The sequence below is a fragment of the Nicotiana tabacum genome, chromosome 22 (genome assembly GCF_000715075.1).
Source record: "Nicotiana tabacum cultivar K326 chromosome 22, ASM71507v2, whole genome shotgun sequence".
In the NCBI taxonomy this organism is placed as follows: Eukaryota; Viridiplantae; Streptophyta; class Magnoliopsida; order Solanales; family Solanaceae; genus Nicotiana; species Nicotiana tabacum.
Window position 1 is genome coordinate 16,410,107 of NC_134101.1, and position 27,698 is coordinate 16,437,804.

Sequence of the window (27,698 nt, forward strand, 5' to 3'; positions counted from 1 at the left end):
CTGGACTGTGCACGCAAATCGAGGAGGATAAAAATGAGATTTTTAAGGCTTAAGAGCACAGATTCGAGTTCTAAAACATAAGATGGCCTTTTGGGTCATCACATTCTCCGCCTCTAAAACTATCGTTCGTCCTCAAACGGACATAGAAAAGTACCTGGGCTGGGGAAAATGTGGGGATATCTACTCCGCATATCGGACTCGAACTCCCAAGTAGCTGCCTCAATAGGCTGACCTCTCCACTGCAATCGAACTGAAGGGTAACTCTTTGGTCTCAACTGGCGAACTTGTCGGGCTAGAATTGCCATCGGCTCCTCCTCGTAAGTCAAATCCCTGTCCAACTGGACAGAGCTGAAATCTAACACGTGGGATGGGTCACCATGATATTTTCGGAGCATAGACACATGGAATACCGGATGGACTGAGGATAACCCTGGAGGCAACGCAAGTCTATAAGCTACCTCCCCCACTCTCTCGAGGATCTTAAATGGCCCGATGTACCTAGGACTCAACTACCCCTTCTTCCCAAATCACATAACACCCTTCGTGGGCGATACCCGAAGCAATATTCTTTCTCCAACCATGAATGCAATATCACGAACTTTACGGTCGACATAACTCTTTTGCCTGGACTGAGCTGTACGAAGTCGATCCATTATAATCTTGACCTTCTCCAAGGCCTCCTGAACTAAATCTGTACCCAATAACCGAGCCTCCCCCATCTCAAACTGCCTAACTGGCGACCTACACCGTCTACCATATAATGCCTCATAGGGAGCCATCTGAATGCTCGACTAGTAGCTGTTATTGTAGGCAAACTCTGCAAGTGGTAAGAACTGATCCCAAGAATCTCCAAAGTCTATAACAAAAGCGCGAAGCATATCTTCCACTATCTGAATGGTGCGCTCTGATTGTCCGTCTGTCTGTGGATGAAATATTGTACTCCACTCAACCCGTGTGCCTATCTCACGCTCTACATCCCTCCAGAAGTGTGAGGTAAACTGCATACCTCGATTCGAAATAATAGACACGGGTATACCATAAAAACGGACGATCTCACGAATATAAATTTCTGCTAACCGTTCCGAGGAATAGGTAACTGCCACAGGAATGAAGTGTACTGACTTAGTCAGCCTATCCACAATAACCCAAACTGCATCGAACTTCCTCTGAGTCTGTGGGAGTCCAACAACAAAATCCATAGTGATACGCTCCCACTTCCACTCAAGAATTTCTAACCTCAAAAGTAAAGCACCAGGTCTCTGATGCTCACACCTTACCTGCTGGCAATTTAGGCACCGAGCTACATAGGCAACTATGTCCTTCTTCATTCTCCTCCACTAATAATGCTGCCGCAAGTCCTAATACATCTTGGCGGCGCCTGGGTAAATAGAATATCGGGAACTATGGGCCTCCTCAAGAATCAACTCATGAAGTCCATCCACATTAGGTACATAAATACAACCCTGCATCCTCAAAACTCCATCATCTCCAACAGTAACCTGCTTAGCACCACCATGCCGCACTGTGTCTCTAAGGACAAGTAAATGAGGATCGTCATCCTGCCGATCTCTGATGCGCTCAAACAAAGACGACCTAGCAATTGTACAAGCTAGAACACGGCTGGGCTCAGAAACATCCAACCTCACGAACTGGTTGGCCAAGTCCTGAACATCCAATGGAAGCGGTCTCTCACCAACGGGAATATATGCAAGGCTACCCATACTAGCTGATTTTCTACTCAAAGCATCGGCCGCCACATTGGCCTTCCCGGGATGATACAATATAGTGATATCATAGTCTTTCAATAGCTCCTACCACCTTCTCTGCCTCAAATTGCATTCTTTCTGCTTGAACAAATATTGCAAGCTCCGATGATCAGTGAATACCTCACATGGCACGCCGTAAAGATAGTGCCTCCAAATCTTCAGCGCGTGAACAATGGCTGTTAGCTCTAGATCATTAACAGGGTAATTCTTCACGTGAACCTTCAACTGCCGTGAAGCATATACAATAACCTTACCACCCTGCATCAATACCGCACCCACATTAATACGGGATGCGTCACAATATACTCTATAAGTTCCTGAACCTATGGGTAACACCTATACCGGTGCCATAGTCAAAGCAGTTTTGAGCTTCTGAAAGCTCGCTTCACACTCGTCTGACCACCTGAACGAGGCACCCTTCTGGGTCAATCTGGTCAACGGGGCTGCCATGAAAGAAAACCCCTCCACAAATCGACTGTAATAGACCGCTAAACCCAGGAAACTACAGATCTCTGTAGCTGATGTGGGCCTAGGCTAGTTTTGAACTGCCTCAATCTTCTTAGGATCTACCTGAACACCCTCTGCTCATACAACGTGACCCAAGAAAGCAACTGAACTCAACCAAAACTCGCATTTTGAGAACTTACCATATAATTGGCTCTCTTTCGGAGTCTGAAGAACGATCCGAAGGGGCTGCTAATGCTCCTCTCGACTGTGGGAGTAGATCAAGATATCATCAATAAACACAACCATAAAGGAATCCAAGTAGTGTTTGAACACCCTGTTCATCAAATCCATGAATGCTGCTGGGGCATTTGTCAGCCCAAATGACATCACTAGAAACTCATAATGCCCATACCGAGTCCGAAAAGCTGTCTTAGGAACATCGAATGCCCTAATGCTCAACTGGTGATAGCCAGATCTCAAATCAATCTTTGAAAACACCTTGGCACCCTGAAGCTGATCAAATAAATCATCAATCCTCGGCAGTAGATACTTCTTCTTGATGGTGACTTTGTTCAACTGCCGATAATCTATACACATCCTTATCGTTCCATCTTTCTTCTTCACAAACAACATAGGTGCACCCCAGGGCGAGATACTAGGTCTAATGAAGCCCTTATCAAGCAAATCTTGCAACTGCTCCTTCAATTCTTTCAACTCTGGCGGGGCCATACGGTATGGTGGAATAGAAATGGGCTGAGTGCCCGGAGCCAAATCAATACAAAAGTCAATATCTCTATCGGGTGGCATCCCCGGCAGATCTGCAGGAAATACTTCTGGAAATTCACGAACAACTGGTACTGAGTCCGTAGAAGGAATATCCACATTGGGATCGCGAATATAAGCCAAATAGGTTAGACACCCTTTCTCTACCATACGCCGAGCTTTCATATAAGAAATAACCCTACTAGCAGAATGACCAGGAGTTCCTTTCCACTCTAACTGAGGTAACCCCGGCATAGCTAGGATCACTGTCTTAGCATGACAATCTAATATAGCATGATAAGGTGACAGCCAATCCATACCCAGTATGACATCAACAGGGGCGGACCCTATGCTAGGGGGTGGGGGGTCACCGGAACTCGTTGGCCTCGGCAAAAATATTGCATATATCTTTTATATATATATGTTAATACAGGAAGGACCCCTTTAAATATTTAAAGCGGCCACCTAAGTCACAAAGGCCGGACAAAAGAGATGGTTTATGGAAGTGCTCAGCAGCCTTCTTTTGCCTCTAGACCCAGGTTCGAATCTGGGGTCCTACATTCCATATTATTTAATTTTTACTTTTTAACTTAAGACTTAAATAGCTTAATATTTTTTAACCCCCTCAAAGATCCGAAAACAAACCCTCTTTTTTCTCCAAGAAAAAAACCTTCTTAGCTTCTCTGCCTCCCTTCAACTTTAACCTTCTTTTCAGTTCTTCACTTCTTTGCATCCCTTTGAACTTCGAATCCCACTCTTCTTCAAATCTTTGATTATTTGAGTAAGTTTTTCTTCTTTTTACAAATATTATTTTTTTGATTTAACCTAGATGGGTTATGAGTTATGACTTATGAATAGATTTACTTTCTTCCACATTCAAAATATCCCTTTTCACTAACACCATCAAATGAAAATCTAATTAGTAGCAAGCACTTAAGTTGAATAAATAATTGATGAGTAAAGTGCTCATGTAGTCCTGTAAATTTCTCTTTTTGTTAGCTTAATTTTCTGGAGTTCTTTAATATAGTAGATAATGCTTGCAAGTTTTGCAAGAAACTTGTATTCGGATTTCAAAGATACTTCTTTTAGTTTTTGAATTCGCTACTATTCTTTTAGTTTTTGAATTCATTGTTTGAGCAGACAACAATCATGGTAATTGGTGCACATTTACATGATGTTAAATCTTTAGTTGGTGTGCTAATTCTTTTATCTTAATAAATTAATTTCATAGGTATTTGAAGATATTTTGCTAATGCTATTTGAAATCAGTGAAGTGGATGATTTGAAACCAAGTTGTATTTGGATTTCAAGGATACCTTTCACAAATTGGTAAGTGATAATAATAATAATAATAATAATAATAATAATAATAATAATAATAATAATAATAATAATAATAATAATAATAATAATAATAATAATAATAATAATAATAATAATAATAGTAATAATAATAATAATAATAATAATAATAATAATAATAATAATAATAATAATAATAATAATAATAATAATAATAGTAGTAGTAGTAGTAATAATAATAATAATAATAATAATAATAATAATAATAATAATAATAATAATAATAATAATAATAATAATAATAATAATAATAATAATAATAATAATAATAATAGTAATAGTAATAATAATAATAATAATAATAATAATAATAATAATAATAATAATAATAGTAATACTAATAATAATACTAATAGTAATAGTAATAGTAATAATAATAGTAATAATAGTAATAATAATAATAATAATAATAATAATAGTAATAATAATAATGATAATAGTAATAGTAATAATAATAGTAATAGTAATAATAATAATAATAGTAATAGTAATAATAATAGTAATAGTAATAATAATAGTAATAATAATAATAATAATAATAATAATAGTAATAGTAATAATAATAATAATAGTAATAGTAATAGTAATAATAATAGTAATAATAATAATAATAATAATAATAATAATAATAATAATAATAGTAATAATAATAATAGTAATAGTAATAGTAATAGTAATAGTAATAATAATAATAGATAATAATAATAGTAATACTAATAATAGTAATACTAATAATAATAATAATAGATAATAGATAATAATAATAATAATAATAATAGATAATAATAATAATAATAATAATAATAATAATAATAATAATAATAGTAATACTAATAATAATAGTAATACTAATAATAATATCCACTTTGGTATCTTATTGAACAAAAATGGTGATATTGTTCCTCCATTGATCAAGAATTTCGATTTTTACTAATAATAATAGTAATAATAGTAATAATAATAGTAATAATCTGATAGTAATAATAATAATAATAATAATAATAATAATAATAATAATAATAATAATAGTAATAATAATAATAATAATAATAATAATAATAATAATAATAATAATAATAATAATAATAATAATAATAATAATAATAATAATATAGTTATGAGTTATGACTTATAATAAAATATAGTGGTGTGATTCCCTTATTAAAAATATTATATTTGCTTTTGTTCGTGATAGAAGGGGTGTGATTCCCCTATTAAAATGTTGTTTTGCTTGGGATTGTTGCTTTGTAGGAAGTTTTGTTGATGTGAATTAAGATGGATATATTTTTGACAAGGTTTAATTCTTCTCAACCAAGTTCTAGTTTTAGAGGCAATTCCTCCCATCTTGTAGAGCAGTTTGATGTGAAATCACTTAATCCTGACCCCGGAGAGAGAATACCCATTGATAGATATAGCTCCAGAATACGGGATGAAGTGAGAAGACACTACATCCAAAGTGGGCCTTGCCAAACAGTTTATCACAAATTTCCTAAAACTTTATGGGAAAAGAATGCGCCAATTTAGTCCGGGTTGGTTTAAAGATTCACATTCTAGATGGTTAGAGTATAGTGTGAATAAAGATGCCGCATTTTATTTATATTGTTATTTATTCAAAAATGATTACGTTCATAGTAGCACGGGTGACTCTTTCACAAAAATCGGCTTTAAGGCTTCGAATATGCAGAGACCGTGAAAGCTATAATTGATGACTTAGATGGAGATTATTTTGGGATATTAGTTGATGAGTCCAAGGATATTTCACACCATGAACAAATGACCCTTGCTTTGCGGTATGTTGACAAAAAAAGGCCAAGTGAACGAGCCATTTATTGGTCTTATTCATGTTAGTGATACATCTGCAAAGTCGTTGAAAGAAGTAGTACTTTCTTTGCTAATGAAACACTCATTAAGTCCATCCAAAATACGTGGACAAGGCTATGATAGGGCTAGTAATATGTAGGGAAAGATGAATTGTCTTAAAGCTTTAATTTTGCAAGAAACTCCATCGACATATTCGGTACATTGTTTTGCTCATCAATTACAGTTGACGCTTGTAGCTGTTGCTAAAAAACACAAGGAGGTAGAGACTTTCTTTGCTATTGTTACTAACGTGTTGAATGTGATTGGAGTTTCTTTTAAGCGTAGAGACCAACTTCGGGAACATCAAGCAGAATTGTTGGAGCAATTGCTAGAGAGTGGTGAAGTTCAAAGTGGGAAATGATTAAATCAAGAGCGAGGGCTTCAAAGGCCAGGTGACACTCGCTGGGGATCACATTGTAAAACGTTGGATAACTTTGTTATTTTATTTTCTTCTATTGTTAATGTGCTTGGGGTGATTGAATGTGAAGGTGATGTTAATGATAGGTTGCAAGCAGAAGCTTTTTCGAGTAAAATTAAAGCATTTGAATTTATTTTCTTGCTTCACTTTATGTTGAAAGTGTTGATAATGTCAAACGAGTTGAGCAAAGCTTTACAGAAGAAAGAGCAAGATATTGTCAATGCCATGATATTTCTTGATATCACGAAGGAAATGCTGCAAGAAATGAGAGATGAAGGATGGGAACCATTGATGGATGAAGTATTTTCATTTTGTGCAAAACATGATATTTTGGTGCCCAAGATGGAAGAATTCTATATTCCTGAAAAGTCGAAACATAGGCCTTCTAGTGTTACTTATTCACATCACTTACGTGTTGAGCTTTTTTATGCAGTGATTGATTTGCAACTTCTGGAGCTTAATAGTCGTTTTGATGTTATGAGTAGTAACTTGCTTCTTGGTATGGCTAGCTTGAATCTGGCTGACTCGTTTGCTAATTTTGATAAGGAAAGAATAATGACATTGGCCAAGCATTATCCCTATGAGTTTGGTGAATTGAAGCTTCGAGATCTTAGTCGCCAACTTGACACTTTCATATGGCACATGGAACATGGTGAGCCTAGGTTCTCTGATTTGAAAGGAATTGGTGATTTGGCAAAATCATTGGTTGAGGTAAATCTTGTGGAGACTTATTGACTTGTTTATTTGCTTGTGAAGTTGACTTTAATTTTACCTGTCGCAACTGCAACGGTAGAAAGAGCATTCTCATCCATGAAGTACATCAAAGATGAATTTCGTAGTAGTATTAGTGATGCATTTTTAAATGATTGTTTAGTTTGTTACTTTGAGAAGGAAGTATTTGTAAATATAAGCAATGATGCTATTATTGACCGTTTTCAAAATATGAAAGCGCGTCGAGTTCAACTATGAGTGGACAATGTACTTTTGTTATATTAGTATCAAGTTAATGGTATTTGATAATATTGATATTTTTATTTTGATGATAAATTATCATAGTCATTTCAAAGAGTTGCACCCGAACTTTATCGCTGGTGATTGGGATACTAAAGATAATGATGCCCCCGTTATGCATAAATCCTGGGTTCGCCTCTGGACATCAAAATCAATCATGTCAAGAAGTAAAAGATCTACATGAGTCTCACGACTCCCAATGGTGACCACACACGAACGATAAACACGATCTACAATAATAGCATCTCCCACTGGTGTGGATACATACACAGGAGCACTCAAAGAATTACGGGGCACAACCAAATAGGAAGCAAAATAGGATGACACATAGGAGTAAGTAGATCCCGGATCAAATAAAACTGAAGCATCTCAACTGCAAACTGAAACAGTACCTATGATAACAGTGTCAGATGACTCAGTCTCAGGCCTGGCTGGGAAAGAATAACACCGGGGCTGGGCCCCACCACCCTGAACTACGTCCCTGGGATGGCCTCTAGCTGGCTGGTCTCCACCTCTAATGGCATGACCTCCACCTCTAACGGTTTGGCCCCTACCTCTGGCTGCCTGACCCCTGCCTCTAGCTGGCTGAGCAGGTGGTGCAGCAACTGGTGCCGGAACCATGGCACGAGAACTCTGATGTTGTGAGCTGCCTGTTTGCCCGAGGGCAAAATCTAGCAATGTGCCTCGGATCACCACAAGTATAACATAACTTCGGTTGTTGTGACTGTTGACCCTGAAACTGACTCTGTCGACCTGAATAACCACCCTGATAACTCTAGAGTGGTGGTGCACTAATAGGAGCTGGTGGTGCACTGTAGGCTAGCTGGTCGGAATAATGCATCTGAGGGCAACGACCACCTGAGGCACCGTGGGATGCCTGGAGCACTGAATGAAACGGTCTGGGAGGATGGCCTCTACCAAAAGTACTCCTTACTCTAGGTGAGGCACCGCCGAACTCACCGGAATGACGAGGTCTCTTGTCAGACCCCTGACCTCCCTGAGTAAGAACCAGTTCGACTCGTCTGGCGACATTAGCAGCCGCCTGAAAAGAAATCTCACTCCCAGTCTCCTTAGCCATCTGCAATCTGATAGGCTGAGCAAGTCCATCAATAAACCTCCTCACCCCCTCTCTCTCTCTCGGTGGGAAGCAGAAGAATAGCATGACGGGCCAAATCCACAAAATGGGTCTCATACTGAGTAACAGTCATACTGCCCTGCTGGAGACGCTCAAACTGACGGCGACGCTCCTCTCTCAATGGGATAGGCAGAAACTTCTCTATGAAGAGCTGAGAGAACTGGTCCCAAGTAAGAGCATGCAACCTAGCTGGTCTGGTCAACAAGTAATCTCTCCACCATTTCTTGGCGGAACCAGTCATCTGAAATGCAGCAAAGTCGACCCCATTGGTCTCTACTATACCCATGTTTCGTAGAACCTCGTGATAGTTGACAAGATACTCCTGGGATCCTCTAAAGGAGCACCACTGAAGTGAACAGGAAAGAGCTTGATAAACCTGTCTAATCTACATAAAGCCTCATAAGACATAGCTGGCCCATCTCCGACCTGTGCCGCAATAACCGGTTGAACTAATCCGACTGGCTGAGCTGCTGGAGGCTGATACTGGGGAGCTATCTGCTCTGGAGTGGGAGTGGTGGGAGTCTTGGCTCCTCCTCCAGCCTGAGAGACTACTGGTGCCATGGGAAATGCGCCAGTCTAAGCCAAACTATCCATAAGGCCCACCAAACTGACCAAAGCATCCTGAAGTACTGGGGTAGCAATGAACCCCTCCGGAACCTGAGCTGGTCCGGCAGGAACAGTCTGGGCTGGAACCTCCTCGTCAAGCTCTATCTGAGGCTCCACTACTGGGGCTGTTGCTCAGGCTCTAGGCTGAGCTTTGCCCCTGCCTCAGCCTCTAGCACGGCCTCGGCCTCAACCTCTTCCCCACGTAGGAGCTGCCACTGGAGGCTCTGGCTGCTGCTCAGCTGAGGAAGCGGTACGTGTTCTAGCCGAATAGGATCAGAATATGCTGGATTTTGTCACGACCCGAAATTTTTCACCAACGGGACCGTGATGGCGCCTAACATTTCACTTGCTAGGCAAGCCAATGTTAGAAAATTGTTAAACCAATTCCTTATTTCCATTTAGTAAATAACAATGATTAACTAAGATGAAATATAAGAGGTGCGAAATTTTATAAAACTGTATTAATTACTACCACCCGGATCTAGAGTCACGATTCACGAGGACTCTAAAATTTACTATAAGTAATAGTCTGAAAGAAATAATAATAGTGACATAAAAGGTAGACGGGGACTTCAAGGTCTGTGAGCACCGACAGATCTACCTTGAGTCTCCGGAAAGCGGACCAATAGCAAAATCTCGATCAACCTAAACCGGTATCAAAATCTGCACAGAAAGTGCAGAGTGCAGCATCAGTACAACCGATCTCATGTACTGGTAAATGTCAAGCCTAACCTCGGTAAAGTAGTGACAAGGCTAGGACAAGACAGCCTCATATAACATGAATAGTATAATCATGCTAGTGGCAACAACAGTAAACAAAGAATTAACGCAGAAATAATGGGAAAGGAACATACAGTGGGGGAATACAACATAAAGAGTGAGAATAATGAAAAGACAGAATTAAACCGGAAATCCTTAAACGAATTTAACAATTAAGACAGCAAGGAAAACTGCACGGCATCATCCTTCGTGCTTTACACTCTTCCTCACAATATAAATAAATCATGCACGGCATCACCCTTCGTACTTTATACTCTTCCTCACAATTCAGAGAATCAATAACAACGGATAGAGAGAAGTTTCACAAAGAAATCAATATCTAATCAATGATTACTTTCAGAATTTAACATCTCAACCTCTAATCAATATTCACAATTTTATCGACCTTGGTGGAACCGGATACAAGTCTCCCAACATTTCAACAACAACAATAAGCATGGATAACAAGATTTAAGACTACAAATTTGCAAGAATGGGATTTCACTCGCATGCTATGACTCGACTACAACGTATAGATGCTCGTCACCTCAACTATACATTGTATTCAACAACAAAACACGTAGCAAATGCTCACACAATACCTATTCCCTCAAGCCAAAGTTAGACACAACACTTACCTCAATTTCGCAAGCCACTCACTGCTCAAGTATCGCTTTCCCTTTAGAATTCACCTCCAACCCACTCGTATCTAATCATAATTAGTTTAATATCATAAATTATCGCTAAAGGAATCAACTTTAATGCATAATTACAGTTTTCCTAAGTTTTCTCAACAAAAGTCAAAAATCGACCCCAAGCCCGCTTGGTCAAAACCCGAGGTTCGGACCAAAATTCATTTACTCATTCACCCCCGAGCCCGAATATATAATTAGTTTTGGAATCCGATCTCAAATTGAGGTCTAAATCCCTAAATTTCCGAAATTCCTAAAGTTCTACCCAAAAATCCTAATTTCACCATAACAATTCTAGATTCTAGGTTGAAATCTTGTTATAAGATGTAAAAGATTAAAAGAAAAGAGTTAGGAATCACTTACCTATGATTTGGGGAAGATTTAGTCTTTGCAAAATCGCCTCTTAAGGTTTAGGGTTTTGAAAATATAAAAAATAGATGAAATATCCCGTCTAAGTCCTTTTTACTCAGCTGCCGGTGTCGCAATTGCGACCTGAGCTTCGCAAATGCAAAGGAACACTCGCAATTGTGATGCCCTTCACAGTCTCACTGCCTTCGCAAATGCGAGGAAAGTTTCACATTTGCGACCACTGTATCTTCGCTAATGCGACTAAATGATCGCATTAGCAATCACTGCCCTTCCTTGACTCCCTTCGCAAATGCGAAATCTATTGGCACAGCTTCTCTTCGCATTTGCGATGAGAAGCTCACAAATGCGAACCTCTCAGAGGTCGAAATTGCGATGCATGATCTCGCAAATGCGAGATCAGAGGCTTGCAATAATATCAGATGCCCAGCAGTGTTTTCCAAGCCAAATCTCACTCCGTAGCCTATCCGAAACTCACCTGAGTCCTCGGGGCTCCAAACCAAACATGCACACAAGTCTAAAAATATCATACGAACTTGTTCGCACGATCAAATCGCCAAAATAATACCTAGAACTACGAATTTAGTACCAAATCAAATGAAATTCTCAAGAACACTTTAAAAATTCTATTTTCTCAACTGGACGTCTGAATCACGTCAGATCAACTCCGTTTCTCACCAAATTTCACAGACAAGTCTTAAATATCATAATGAATCTGTACCGGGCTCCAGAACCAAAATACGGACCCGATACTAACAATGCCAAATATCAATCAATTTTTAAAAATAAATCATTTTCAGACTTTTAATTTTCATCAAAAATTCATAACTCAAGCTAGGGACCTCCGAATTCAATTCTGGGCATACGCCCAGGTCCCATAATTCGATACGGACCTACCGGGACCGTCAAAGTACGGATCCAGGCCCGTTAGCCAAAAATATTGACCGAAGTCATCAAAAATTAACTTTTAAGGCATAAATTCTTATTTTCATCAATTTTCAATATAAAAGCTTTCCGGAAACCTGTCTGGACTACGCACGCAAATTGAGGAGGGTAAAAATGATATTTTTAAGGCTTAAGAGCGCAGATTCGAGTTCTAAAACATAAGATGAACTTTTGGGTCATCACAGATTTGTTGTTTCCAAACTTTCACTTCCATTAGTTTACCATAAATTGCATAGAGTAAGAGGTTTAATTAAATTAGCAAGATTCGAACTTGTACATATATAGTTGAATTGTGGTTTTTGTGTCATTAAACTTTCCCTTAACAATTGTTGCTTCCATTGACATAAGTATTGGCAACACTGTTGTGGTCAACATATAGGTATCCAAAGTTGAATTGCATGTATCAAGATTGTTGCTCAGTATGTACCTACTTTGAGATGATCTTTTTGTACGTATCAAGTGCAAATTTGGGTTGGAAAGCAAAAAGTGATGGACTACGTGGTGTGACAATTTACTTTTGAAATTCTTCTATGTCCTTCATTTTTTCAAAAGTTTTTTCCTCTTTTCTTGTTCTCATTCTTGTATCTTATTTGATAAATTTAATTACTCAAATTGAAATAAACATTCTGGACTAAGCCATGCCTTGCAGCAGATTACATGCTGACTTGACAGTCATTTCCTAATTTTCAGATAATGTTATCTCAATAACACATTAGATATTGACAATTTTCTCTAGGATATTTTTCCCCTGCTTTTGTGTTTTCAGTAATATCGTAACTTTACTATGAACTCAACTTATGTTTTTTTGTTTTCACCAGGACACATCACTACTTCAATCTTGAGAGTACTGCTCCAGAATTCAACAAGTTTTTGAAACATCAGACAGAAGGGGAACCATAGTCATTCTGCAATGACTTTTGTATATCTTGTTGAACAAATTTATTATTCTTTTATGGCAGAATAGGTAAAGACCCCCCTAAACTTGACATTTTTTAACGAGCGTACACCTTAACTATACGTGATTTTAATTACCCCCTACGCTTACTTTTTCGAATGTTATTACCCCCTAACCTAGTAAACTTTTCTATCGTGAATACACGCGATGTATACATTTAAATGCTTGCTGATGTGGCTGTACACGTTGGAATAATTCGGGTATCCAATTAGAATACCCGACCCGCCTTTAAAATTAATCCCTCAAATTTAACCTATCCCTTTTACCATCAGTTCATTTGGTCGATAACGTAGAAAAACTAGGGTTTCTCACCACTCCACTCCCATCAATGACAGAGACGATTGTGAGTGCTTGAGCTTGATTTTGTGAGTCGATAGGGTTCTCCGTTGAGGTGCTGCTAAAAGCTACTGTGGAGAAGCTAAAAGCTACTGGGTTTCTTTGATTCTTGCCAAAATTTCTACTATTTTCACTCCGCATTTGAAGGTATGTGTGCCTCTTTCTGTTAGGGTTAAATCAGGATTTTATGTTGATTGTGATTTTTGCATGCATGTCGATTAGGGTTAAATTAGGGTTTTTATGTTGTTTGTTAATTTTTTACTATTTATTTGTAATCTTCTGTATATGTATGTCTTGAGAGTTATTTTTTATTTTTTTTATTGCTATGTAGGGTCCCATGGATACTAAGTATTTGAATTTAAGATGAAAAATTGATGGGATATTGGTGAGTGAGGTAGGACCTATATATGTTGGGGGTAGGGTTGAACATGTGACTAATGTCGACTCTGACCACTTGTCAATACCAGAGTTATCTGATTATGCAAAGGATTTTGGGATTACAAAGTTAGGAAAAACTCATATTATGAGTGTTGAGGGTGGCAATTTGGTTGAATTAATAAAAGATAGGGATTTAATGGACCTTGCTATGTTATTAAACAATGGGGACATAATAGATATTTTTGTCTCTTATGACTCACAATTTGAGGAGGTGGATGCTATAGAGGGTAGCCAAATAAGCCACGTGGGTGAGCCTTTTAATGCATCTTCCAGCACACAACAAGATAATAAGGAATCTTTTGTTCCCTGTGGTCCTCCTTTAAACACTACTGATGCAAATCCAGATCTAGGGTTACCTAACTTTGGCAACTGTTGGCATCAGTAAAAAAGGATGGGAATAACCAAATGTTCCCAATAGCTTGGGCTGTTGTAGGCACTGGAAAAAAAAAAAAGCAAACATGGAGTTGGTTCCTCAGGTTATTGCAAACTGATTTGAACTTGGGAGATGGCAGGGAACTCACCATGATAAGTGACATGCAAAAGGTATATACTGTCGTTTAAATATTACTGTTTTCTTGTTTAAAATACTATTGTTTTTTTGGTTTAAATACTACTGTTTCTCTGATTTAAACACTATTGTTTCTTTGTTTTTATGCAATACTATTTCTCTATTTTAATGCAGGGTCTATGTTCAGCTATTGAAGAGATTTTACCTGAGTGTGAGCACAAAATGTGTGCTAGACACATTCTGGCAAACTGGGCAATAAAATGGAGAGGGATTGAAAGAAGAAAAAGATTCTAGAGTGTTGTTAGATCAATAATTGAGTCTAAAATGAAAATAAATCTAGATGATCTTGATAAATTGGGTCATAACATTTGTGAAGACCTAGTTAAATATAACAAAGAAAGATGGCGCAAAGCATTCTTCCAAACATTCTCCAAGTGTGACAGTGTTGACAATAACATATGTGAAAGCTTCAATACTTGGATATTGGGCCCTAGACACAAGACAATCATATCAATGCTAGAGGAAATAAGGGTCAAAGTTATGAGTAAGGTAGCAAAGATGAGAGAATTTGCTGAAACTTGGCAGGATGGTGTATATCCAATGGCCATGATAGTGTTCAATACTAATGTTGAGAAGTCAATGAGGGTTGACTTCATGTTTAATGGAGATACATGCTTTGAACTCAAAGATGGTCCATGCAAGTTCATTGTAGATTTAAGAACAGGCTACCGCAGTTGCAGGTCTTGGGAACTGAAAGGCATTTCATGTCCATATGCTATAACAGCAATGCACTTCAAGAGACTTGATCCTTCAGAGAATATTGTACACTGGTACATAAAAGAGACCTACATGAAGGCATATTCACACTTCATACAACCAGTTCCCAGCATGATAATCTGGCCAGAAAGTAGTAACCCCAAGGTATTACCTCCTCCAGTTCAAAATATGCCTGGAAGGGCAAGAAAAAATAGAAGAAAGGAAGTTGGAGAAATAAAAAGGGCTGAAAAATTATCAAAGAAGGGAATAACTATGACATGCTCCATTTGCAAAGCAAGTACTCATAATATGAGGAGTTGTCCAACAAGACCAACAACTAATCAAGAGGTAGCTTCCTACCTTCTTCCTTTATTACTCTCTTCTTAGTTATCTAAGAGCTAATTCCTCATTTTCTCATATAATAGACTACTAATTGCTCACAACAATCAACAACAAAACCTTCACGGAAGAGAGGCAGAAAGGAATCTGACAATGCATCTACAAGTAAGGCATCTACAAGTACTGGAGGAAAATCTGGGGGGGAGGGGGGCAAGAAGCCACTACAAGAGGCCTAGGCTTCAAGGACATGGTGTATTTGTTGCACAGCCTGGTTTTACAAGTATTAATGTAAGTGTATTTATTTTTATTGTCTAACATACTATATGATGTTATTATCTAACTTTGAAATGAATCTTTTGGTTTGAATGTTTATCAGGATGGTTATCCTACAGCCAGAAAGGTTTATACTGGCCCTTTAATTGATTCTACCCGTGTTACTGGTGATATTGGATATAAGCCTTCTAAAGATTTGAAATGGAAAGGGAAGGAAGCTGTGACTCAAAGACAACTTCAAGTCCAAGCTGCAATGGATAGAATCAAGACAAGGTCCCAATCCGCTGGAATACAAATAAGATCTAAAGTTATGGGAAAATTTCCCTCCAAGAAGACCACTTGAATTTCTTTATTGTTTGGATGTAGTATTTGATATACTAGACTTTTTTTTTGTTGAATTCGTGGGGTGACTGTTTTAGTTGAATTCATGGGGTGTCTGTTTTTTTGTGGATACTGATGGTGGTACGCAACTTTATTTTGTGAACTTGTTTGTCATGTGTATGTCTAGCTGTATATGGACAGCATAGTTTAACTCTATTGTTTGATGTTAAATTCTGACTTTCTTTGTCAAATTACCAGCTATATTGACAAAATATTGTGATTGTGATTGGTTGTTTTTGTGGATACTGATGGCTGTTTTTATATAAATTGTGATTGGCATCAATTCTATATGTTGACAAAATGTTGACATAGTAGTGTCGAACAGCATATCATATTGCTTAACTTCTATTACATACTACCAGATAACCATTATTTGTACATGAGCAAAATCAGATTCCAAAGTAAACTAAAAAATAATAGAAACTTTAGCATTCTTTCCCTTTTCGATAGTTTGTTAGTCTTCTTCAACAACTCAGAAATAACAATGTTTGCTTGCTCCGGAAATAGAGGTTCATACCACTGAAAAAATCAACAAGAATTTGTCTTCGGAAAAAGACTACATCCAAAGAATCGTCGTCCAGGATTTGCAGTAGTCCATGCAACTTTTTAAGGAGTTAGCTTGCCACATCTACAAAAAACATTCATCTTCTTTCTTCCAAGTAAAAAAATGGTTGTTATTTGGGCAAAAAATAAGAGCCAAAATCTTGGGGGGGGGGGGGGGGGGAGGGGGAATGGAATTTGGATGGACAAAGAATGTGAGAATAAAGAAAATGCTGAAAAATTAGAAAGAAGACAATAAATAGGGGTGAGAATGGGGTTGTTACCGTTGGGGTCTTCATTTTGGGGGGAAAATGCATTTATTATCGTTAGAGATGGTTCTAGGATTGGGAATGAAAAATATTCAATTGATGTGGCAAAATATATACTCCCCCACGCGTACTCAGCCATTTGAACCAACTTTCACTGCCATGCGGCAGGTTGGGGGGTAATAACATCCGAAAAAGTAAGCATAGGGGGGTAATTAAAAACACGTATAGTTAAGGTGTACGCTCATTAAAAAGTGTCAAGTTCGGGAGGGAGGGGGAGGGGGTCTTTACCTATTCTGCCTTCTTTTATTAGTGTTGTAACTTATCATTACCCACACGTTCTCCATTTGTATTGTAGAAAAATATTACTCCCTCTGTTTCAATTTATGCGAACCTATTTCCTTTTTAGTCTGTGCCAAAAAGAATGACACATTTCCCTATTTGGAAACAATTTATCTTTATGTTATTATTTATATAGCCACACAAAATATATGTGCCTCATTTTATACCACAAGTTCAAAAGTCTTCTCTCTTTTCTTAAACTCCGTACCCATTCAAATAGGTTCATATAAATTAAAACGGAGGGAGTATGTGATAATTTTTAAGTGGTCTTGGTGTTTTGGTTTGGCTAAGTAAACGTTGTGTGTTTGAAAATATATCAGCTATATATATCACAAAAATAGTGTTAATGCCAGAGAATGCAACACACTTTGTAGTTGCTCCATTTGTTTGATTGAATTTCACTCATATATAATTTTCAAGGAGTTATAAGTTGGTGAACGTGTAACAAAACAATATAGCTTTATTTATGTTGGGCGCAATTACTGAATTCGTATAAAATAAAAGTGGAGCAAACAATCTATAGTTTCTTTAGCAAGAACACTAACAGAAATGTTAGATGTAGTTGTTGCTTATGCTATTCATTTTGATAATTTCGATGGAAATAAAAATGTTCATGGATCTGCTACGTGAAGATTCATCTTGCCGTTGGGCCCGGGCTTAGCCCGGGCATAACCTCACTAGTGAATATTATATACATAAACTTAATTCAGTTATGTAACAACCAATCTCAAAATCCACTCTATTGAAGAAATCTTCACAAATTAAGTAGTAGAGAAAAGGAAAAGAATAGGCCTATCCTCAAGGTTGCTAAGCATCACAGGAGTATATAAAGAAAAGTGGGAAACAGAAATAAACCTAATATATTAGTAATGTTAGGATTAATTATGCTGAGATTATTTTTTATAAACTGTTTGTTTTTGTGTATTAAAGGCTTTCAAAGGGTAGTTCTATCTTTATACATGCTTGTCCATGTATTAAAATTTAAAAATCATGGTGTTGCTAATGTCATGGTTTGTTATGTATATAAGAATAATACCGAATAGGGTATATAACTATTACATGTATTAGTTATACATAAGTTGAAAAACACTACTCCCTCCGGTCCATAATAAGTGACATTTTGGCATATGGCATACCCCTTAAGAAAAATACTAACTTCTAGAAAGAAAAATAAATAAGTATTTTGTCTAAATTACCCTTAATTAAAATGTGCATATTAGTAACTTGATATATTGGGATATGTAAATATAAGTGCTCAAAAACAACAAGAAACCCAATATAATCTCACATAGTGGGGTCTGGGGAGGTTAGTGTTGTACGCAACCTTACCCCTACATTAACACCACATTAATGAAAAGAAAAATAAGAAGTGCATGTAAATAAGGGCAAATTGAAAATATAAAGTTAATTCCTTCTTGATTATGTAAAAGAACACTTATTTTGAACCAAAATAAAAAGGCTAAAATATCACTTATTATGGACATAAGGAAGTACCAAACAAGATTTAATTATACCAACCCTAATACATGTACAATTATTTTTCAATACATCCTACCAGACAATCCCTTAAAGTTAAATTACTGTATGAGGCATAAATATTGTATGCACGGAAATTGAAAATCTTCTCTCGTTTTGAAGGTAAATTTTACAAACAGTCAAACCGCCCAACCACACAATTTTTAGTAGTGACGCCATTGTTCCCACTGAAAAAAGGACACATTTTTTAATCAAATGAAGTCAAAACGAGCCAAGACAACGCAAAAGACCAAAATAGTAGTAGTAGAAACTACTACTACCAATCAAAGAACAAAGTCCAACCCACAAGAGACTCGTGGCACGAAAATATCTCTGAACAACACTGTCACACGTCGGTGAACAAAGTCTTGTCTTTTAGTAAAAAACAAATCTTAAGTGGGGAAATGTGTTTCCATACTTTACAGAATAGTAAGATGATTCAAACTCATAACATTAATATCTGTACTATATTTCTTAAATAACTAAACTGCTTTTGTGAAACACCCCAGGAGTGGAAACACATCACTCCTTTATTAGTGTTGCAGTCACTCGTTTAGTCATCACTTGTCAGCACTAAATTAAGTGCTTGGAAAGGACAAGAGCGCACTATAAAACCTCTCTTCCCTTTACTTCCAGCCATTAGCCCATAGCCTTAGTTCATTTTAGGAGGATATACTTTAAATTTGAAGAAAGAATATAGTCGTTCCAGTTAGAAGAAGAAGTAGAGGATCAAATTGAAGATGGAAGATTTGTGGCAAAAGATGGTTTTTCCAGTTAGACGTGCTTGGTTCGTGTTTTCAGCCCGTGTCAAGGCTCCTAAGAATGGTTAGTCCTCTCTTCCTACCACCCCCTCCCCCTCAAAACAACAACAACAACAACAAGACCAGTAAAATCTCAAAGCTAGTGTGTGCAACAGATCTTACCCAAGACAGGTAGAGATACTATTTTTTATAGACCCTAGACGAAATACCTCCTAAAAATTAATGGAAAAAGCTTACTCACGCTCAATCTTTCTTAAAGGATTCTTATAATGAACATGCGGGAGGCTACACAGGCATGAGCTAGTTTTTAGCTTCACCCTGTTTTTTCTTCTTGTTTTCGCACTAGCGTCGACACAAATCATGTATATGTGACCCTTTTATAATGTTGTTAACTTGATAGTTCAAGCTTTTTCTTTAACAGATCCTTAACCTTTTACGGCTTGATGTGCTCGTGAATTCTGATCTCAAGCCATAGAGGGCATATATAACTTAAGTTTTTATTCAATAACCTGTGCTGCAAATGGGCAGAAATTATTGAGTTCATATAAGTGGTTCCTTAAATGAAACTTAGATTGAAAATTTTGAAGTAAACCCCTTTTTGGCTTTCCAACTCTTCTATACAAGGCAACAAAGTTCCATACAAAAGAGCTAATCAATATTTAATCAAGTTGTTAGTATTCTTCCTATTATTGTTACTTTTTAAAAGAAAAAATACTTTATCTACATCCCCTTCTGAATGTGTCTTGCAAGAAGTATTCCTTGTCTTGCACAAAATATCATTACGTTCACACGGCAGCAAGTCAGATGACCAGCAAAAATGTTAGGCATAGTAAATGACCTAAAATTGTAGTCGATGTTAATGGAACAAATACTGAAATTGACAGCATATGCAAACAATATAAGCCTGCTCTTGGGGTCTGTTTACTATTGGTAAGTGGAGATATTGCGATAAATCTTTTACTAATGTAGTTAGACACTTCGCACTTTACAAATCAAGAAATGCCAAGAATTTCTTCTACGACTCCATTAGTGGTTTCTTAAGTCCGCTTTTTAACCCAGAGAGGACCCCAACACAGGCCAACTTGTTAATAAGATAAGCTGCTACAAATCAAGTTAATGATGGCTTTGTTTTCTGGGCAATCTTTAATATATTATTCTATAGCCACTCATTAATGCCTTAATATTCTGTCTGTTCAACTACTAGGCAAAATTGATATAGCACCATCACTTTCTGCAATTTTCCTCGGGATAAGCAGATGACCTTCCAGAAAGTAAATATGACCACACAGTGGATGGCAAATAGGTTAGGGCAGGGTGGGGCGAGGCGGGTGAAAACACATTTTCAGAAAATAGTGAATGACAGTACTCATGGTATCTGATTCCTTTAATAGTTCAAAATTTCAAATTGCTTAAACTAGCATCTACCATTTGAGATGTCTCTACCAAGAGTCCATATATATTCCCTAGTGTCCAATGGCCTATATGCTTCAGTTTCTGCAGGCATGTCTCCAGAAGTACTGAAATTTTTATGAATTATCATTACTCTAGGGTCGAAAAGAAACTTTTAACCTCATAACTTTAGTTCTTAGGTACCAAGAAATTGGACAGTGAAGGAGAAGAGTGAAAACATAGAGACAGTAGCTTTAAAGATCACTTACATGCTTTTATATTGGTTTTTGTTTCCTTCAGGTGCTGGACTATTGAAGCTTCATGGTGATATACAGTCCTGCGCGTATGCGGATGTACAGGTGATGTGGGAAATGCTTGGAGGAACGGAGTCAGAGTTGACATCTAGGCACATTAAGCAAAAGCACCATCTATCATTTAGGAATTTTGTATGGTCCAACCATAGTGCTAAATCATCCTTCTCCGCAGATCATGCTCATTAAGATGATATGTGCTGCACTGCATCAATAAGAGTATCTGAAGAGTGAAGGGATGAATGCCACTGAAAAAGTATATGTTGCGTTCCCTATCAGCATATGAAGTATGTTTATCAACTTTACCTCTATAGCCAGCGTGAAAATACCGGGACTGTCATGGCCATAGCATCAGTTGTAAATATACCATCGTCTTGATGATGTAGGGAAAACCGGCACTAAATAGAGAAAAAGGAACTGTGAAGAGCTCAGTTTTCCTTTCTTTGCTTAAATCTGAGATATAGAACAAAAAATACTATAAGAGTCGTTTGGTATGGGATTATATAATCCCAGGACTAATTTATACCATATGGGAGGTGGGATAAAACAATCCTAATTTTGATTAAGGGATAAGATGAGATATTCTAGATTAAGTCTGGGATTAAATTTATACCGTGTTTGATTGGCGTTTGGTTGGCGGTATAAATTTAACCCCACATCTTATCTCACCTTATCCCTCGTACCAAACGATCCCTAAGGATTTAAAACATACCCATTGTGACGACCAGATACTACAGGACACCGTTCCAATAAATTGGAGGCGATGTTATCGAAACAGCCCCATCAACAAGGTGAATTCTGAAAAAAGAACCAAATCATATTGCATGCTAATGTGTAGCGTATTATTCCTTAGATGGACCATAAATAACTCACCACTGGAAGGTCGATTGCGTATAGTATGGAGTATGGCTATCCACTTCAGTGATAAGGCCAGCATAGGTGCAACAATGGTGTAACCTGTAACATAACACAATCCTGTTATGTAACAGGACCAAAGAAAAGAAAAACTGTCAAGAGCTCAATTTCTTTGACAAAACCTGTATCACTTGTGGTAGTCATGCCACCAGTGACACAGTGCTGATAAACTTGAATGCTGTCATGTCCGTAGTTCAAACCACGGAAAAAGAATGAAAGAAAAAATACTTCACATCATAATGCTCTCACACCCCTCTATAAAATGAATGCAAAATAACAGGTTGATTCGGCCTCTGTACCATGCATCGGTCCAAGAGCTTTATGATCCACCAGAGGGCTGAAGGTAAATGCAACCAAAAAACATTGGTTTTGCGTCTATACCATGCATTCATCCGAAAGCTTTAGCATCCACCGCAGGGCTGAAGTCATGGGAAACTTCAAAACTCCAAATACTTTTTCTTTCCAAATGCATACAGTGCGCTGTAGAGATGCTACAGCAAAAAACATGCAGCCCTTTAGTTGCTTCTACAGGAATGAAGCTCAGGATTAGCAACAAATAATGATACAATGTGTTCAGCTATTAAACATCCTAGTGAAGCTCCATTAATTAGTAATTTGGTTTCAGCGTAATACCACGGAAAGTGTTACTTAATGTAGTCTGCATTCTTTCGCGTGCATTTCTAAAATGATAGTAGATATTTTGAGAAACAGGATAGTACAGTAATATTATTTAATCATTCAGTCATATAAGAAAATCTAGCAACAAAGGAAGAAAGTAATAACAATAGTAGACATTTTGAGAAACAGGATAGTACAGTAATATTATTTAATCATTCAGTCATATAAGAAAATCTAGCAACAAAGGAAGAAAGTAATAACAATCAAGGGTTTGGAGTTTGACCAAAACTGTCTAAGCATTCAATCACTTAAGATCTCATAATAGAGAAGGCCTGAAACTATTGAAACCATACCTAGATTCCCCTGGTTATTAAACAAAGGCAATTAAGGTATACTTAGGACCAATAAATTTGTAATGCTTTTCTACATGCTCCAGTGCTGATCACCAAAAAGTAATTGTTCAAGCAGCATATAAGGGCACTAACTTGACAAAAACAGATTCCTGTAGGGCTCCAATTGTGCTTCCTCCATCAAATGTTTATCGCTCTGAGTTGGTTTTTGTTTAGTTTCTGGAAAAGTTTTTTCGCATATGTTGAGTTTGGTTTAGGTCTTGGAAAATTGTTGATCAAAATGTTTCCGGGTAAGTCTTGAAGAAATTGTGTTTGGGTTATACAAGACAAATAATTCTAAAACCTGGATATGGCCAGGCTTAGGGTTTTGGAAATATTTGCGAGAAATGTTTTTCAAAGACCAAGCTATATCTGAAATGTTTCGGAAACCTAATTTAATCAAAATTTAGCTGACTTATAAAATAAAAGTAACCACATCAAGAGAATAAAGCAGATAATCGAGGGTAAAGCATCACCTATGCTAATAAACTTCTGAGTTTCATGCAAAACCCAGATCCATAAAGGCAAGACGGAGCCGATTTGGGATGCAATCCAGGAAACTATTTCAACATCACTCTTACGCGTACCTCCCCCTTCCCAGTCTCTTAGCACCCACTAACCAATTGTAGACAGTGATAAAGCATATATATTCATATGATTCACCATTACTGTTCATCAACATCACAAGGGATCCACATAAGATTCGTAATTGCTGCATAATTTTAAAGCCGTTAACAATGCAACAAATGTCAAAGTAGGCTCTGTCCTGCCGCTGTTGAAACTTGATACCAGTTGCGAATAAGGTATAGTTTGTATGTGCTCCTTGGAGGTAGTGGTGGAAGAGAAGGGTACTCTACATGCTACACTTTATCTCTAATTCTCTTATACCCATTTTATGTTACCATCCAACATAAGCAAGCCATACACAACTAAAAAAGTGATTCCTTTATATGCAAAGCATTATTCTGATGGGCTGTGCTCCCTTATAAGTCAGAGGTAAATCAGAGAAAAGTGCTGATTAAATCTAATTAAAATGTTGAAGGTTCAAGTACCATCGACCTGAGATATTCAAGAGTACTAGCTAAAAGATAAAGGGCTCCCAGCTGGTATGCTCCAAACAAATGCCAAGCCACCTTTAACCTAGAGATTTACTGATAGAAGAGTAATTCAAACCTTTTAAACATCAAACCAAGTAAACAACGTGTCATTGCCCAACTTGGACCTTCTTGAATGAGTAGGATGAGAGAACCAGCTATATGATTGTTAAAAATCAAAATGCGGGATATCCGTATTAAGAAAAAAAGGAAAATATGGGTTAACTATAGGACTTGATGAAAATTTTCGTGGGTTTTTTATAATATACTTACATGGAATTTTATATCTGGTGAAAGGTAAATTAAAGTGATCATAGCAAATTAGAATTGGGAAGGTAAGACTGTGCAATGCTGGAACAGTAGAAGGATGGCTTTACTAAAAAGCAAGGTTGTTCCTGAAAAGCCCTCGTTCACTCATCACTGGGCTGCAATAGCAACGAGAATTTCTCTAGATTACATGCAAAAAGGCAAACAATGTGTATATAAAAAAGATTAAGCATGGCAACATGAATAGTAAAAATGGCATGGCCTGATCCCTCCGTCCGACCGACCAATAAGTAATTGCAAACCATTTATCTGATTTTGTGAAGTAGACTGAACTACTTAATGAAGAACAAGAATAACCTATATCAGGAGGAAAGTTGAGTTTCCTTCTATTAAAAACACTATCCCAAGACCAAGTGTTGTCACGAAATACAGACTGCAGCAACTACTTTTCTATTGGCTTATATTAGCAAAATGGCAATTCGACAAATTCAGCCCACCAATTATTGGCAGCACGCCACTTCCTCATCCACCCAAAAAGAGCAGTAAGAACTTGGCCAAATACTTATCAAGTATCAGAGTATGGCATTCTCTTGTGGTATTCAGACTACATCAAGTTATGGATCGACATACCGAAAAGATGTCATGTCAAACAATCACACAATAAGGATGGTATACTCAAGCACTTGAATGCACTATTGCTACTATGAATTATGAAACAATTGCAATCAGAAAAATAACTCATATGGGGGTGGCAGATATTTTCCTCTTCTATAGAACTCACCTACACTCCCACCCGCACTATTTGGGAACAGCTATGTGCTTAGCATCCATCCCTCGACTATTTTCGACGTAACGAGTTTTTAGTCTTTTATGAGGGAAATCCCTAGCCTGATTCAATCCCAAGGGTCAATCAAGCCGCTCTATTTCCATTATTCAGAGGCTTCATCAGAATTGACTATTTTACAATTTACACCAACCATCAATCTGTCAGCCTACCACAAAATACTATCATGCTTATTCACAAAACTAGTTGTCTTTCTCCATTTCCTCCATGTAGGCCGCAAGGTGTAAATTGAAATACTTAATCCATAAAAGAGGCATCTAATTCCAGAAGAACATGAAAAGGAAGCCAACCCTCATCAAGCATCTCTAAGTAAAGCTGTAAAGAAGATTAATAGAAGATTATTTGCTATATTTTTGGCTGGGGGAGGGGGAGTTAAATTAATGTGGAGAGCATGGATTGGTAGGCAATGTGATTTAATGATGCCTTTTCCTAATTATGTCAGTGCCAAGTGTCTGTCAATCTTTTAATGATATTACATAGCCGATAAATATCCATGTACTTGCCCCATTGGACACCACATTGAGTCCAACACTTGTACGCTAAAAAATGTTGTCTCAGATGCAAACTAGTTCCTTCTCATGCTGCAAAGGTCATTGAATCAATAAAAGGGTGAAAATTAGAGATAGAGAAGTGTCTTAAGTACTTCTGTTGAACCCATTCTTGGAGATAGAAGCAAAAATTATAGGTATTGGAGGACGCAAGTGATTCCGTACTTCCTTGCTCCCAAAGAGAAGTAGCCAACCAGATATGTCCTACAGAGTACAGACTTCTCTTTTCATTCCTCCCACCAGCCCACCTCTCTTCTTGTTCTCTTTGAAGGTTGGTTAGAGGGAAGATAACTATACATAACCAAATAATTATGAGATTGAACTGAACCAAAAAGAAAATGAAACTGAACAGACAACCAAAATTGGTGAAGCCTCTACTCCCACCCAGGGAACGAATTAGTGCTGGCTACAAACCTCAAATTGTTCTTTAGGAATAACATTTACATTAGATGCTACCTTCACATCCAAATCGAAACAGAGATCTTTGCAGAATAGACTCTAAACTTCTAAATTCCATTTGAAGAATAAAATATAATATCCCAGTTCATCCTCAGATTCTTGCCTTATACTGCAAAAAACACAAGATTCTCTCCAAACTCAGATGTGCCTTACTTTTCTTCACAAGATTCCATCAGAATGAAACCTCTAACCCTCCAAAAGTCCAAATTCTGCCCCAACCACATGCAGAAACCACTGCGAACTCTAGATTAACTATTAAACAGCATACGCCAACATTAGTTCCTAAATTGTCTCAGCTACCATTCTGTTCCTGATCCTAAATAACCCAACTTGCCTCCAATTACCACTGCCCCTTAGCATGTCAAGAGATAATATTAGAAATCCAGCGTGCTTATTTGCATTATCTTAAAAGTTATACAAGTGAATTCTGATAACTCAAAAACATTATTTCAATATTCTCCGGGTCACAAATTTGTGGGTCATATTTCCCGAAATACACACACACGGACACAGAGACCGATTGGTATGTGACATAATAGCTTAACAGGTCAATCGAAACAGTTTAGTTTACAATGGGTTATTTGATGCTTATGTGCAAAAATCTATTTGTTTTTCCTATTACCTTAGTGACAATACTACACACATTCGTACATTATCTTTGCATACTTCTCCATTTCTGTAAGAGGCATAAAGGCATTCTACGAAGGTAAAACAAGTATTAATATATTGCACTTCCTTTGTTTGTTAATAATTCATGTTTTAAATTGCCAAAACTGTCCAGAACCAAATCCTATATTTAAAAATTACTTAGCTCCATTTGTGATGGTTCATATATGCTAATTATTTTTTTCTTTTTCTAAGAAGACAAATGCTAATCATATACTTAAATGCCTGCAACCTGAAAAAGGAGATCTCCTTCATTTTCTTAATTACCTCTTCTTGATAACTGGAGCATAAGATATTTACAGCACACAATTATACTTCCACAAAACTATTGGAAGGATGGAAAGACTTGAAAAGATAAATCCTTAACTGGCAGATGAACAGAAGAAAACACAACAAAAATGGCTGATAACTTAGCAGGCAGTGTAGTGAACTTACTGATATCCATATTGTGCACAGCTTAGCAACACATCTATCTAAGTGGAAGGCCTGCCTGTATTTGGAAAAGTACATAAGAGTTAACACACGGAGAGACCAAGACTAAGAAAAAGAACAAGAATTCTTATATAGGCAAATGCATATATGTACTGTATGCATACATATGTGTGTACCTGTGTGAAAAAGGAATTACTTAGAGTTCCAGAAAAGTTATGTATTAGTTC

At 37.2% G+C, this 27,698-nt stretch overlaps 2 protein-coding genes and 1 long non-coding RNA gene across 3 annotated transcripts; all 3 read left to right on the plus strand.

The window, feature by feature from the left end:
• The first annotated feature begins 6,303 nt into the window (after positions 1–6,303).
• Positions 6,304–7,584, plus strand: LOC142175723 (uncharacterized). The gene is made up of 3 exons (XM_075242703.1): positions 6,304–6,547; positions 6,686–7,326; positions 7,372–7,584. The coding sequence occupies exons 1-3, from the start codon at positions 6,304–6,306 to the stop codon at positions 7,582–7,584; spliced, it is 1,098 nt and encodes a 365-aa protein (XP_075098804.1).
• Positions 7,585–14,690: 7,106 nt separating this feature from the next.
• LOC142175724 (uncharacterized) lies at positions 14,691–15,509 on the plus strand. Its single transcript, XM_075242704.1, has one exon. The coding sequence runs from the start codon at positions 14,691–14,693 to the stop codon at positions 15,507–15,509; it is 819 nt and encodes a 272-aa protein (XP_075098805.1).
• Positions 15,510–18,110: 2,601 nt separating this feature from the next.
• Positions 18,111–21,691, plus strand: LOC142176377 (uncharacterized). The gene is made up of 2 exons (XR_012704897.1): positions 18,111–19,603; positions 21,229–21,691. It is a non-coding gene; the product is annotated as an uncharacterized LOC142176377 (long non-coding RNA).
• Positions 21,692–27,698: the final 6,007 nt, after the last annotated feature.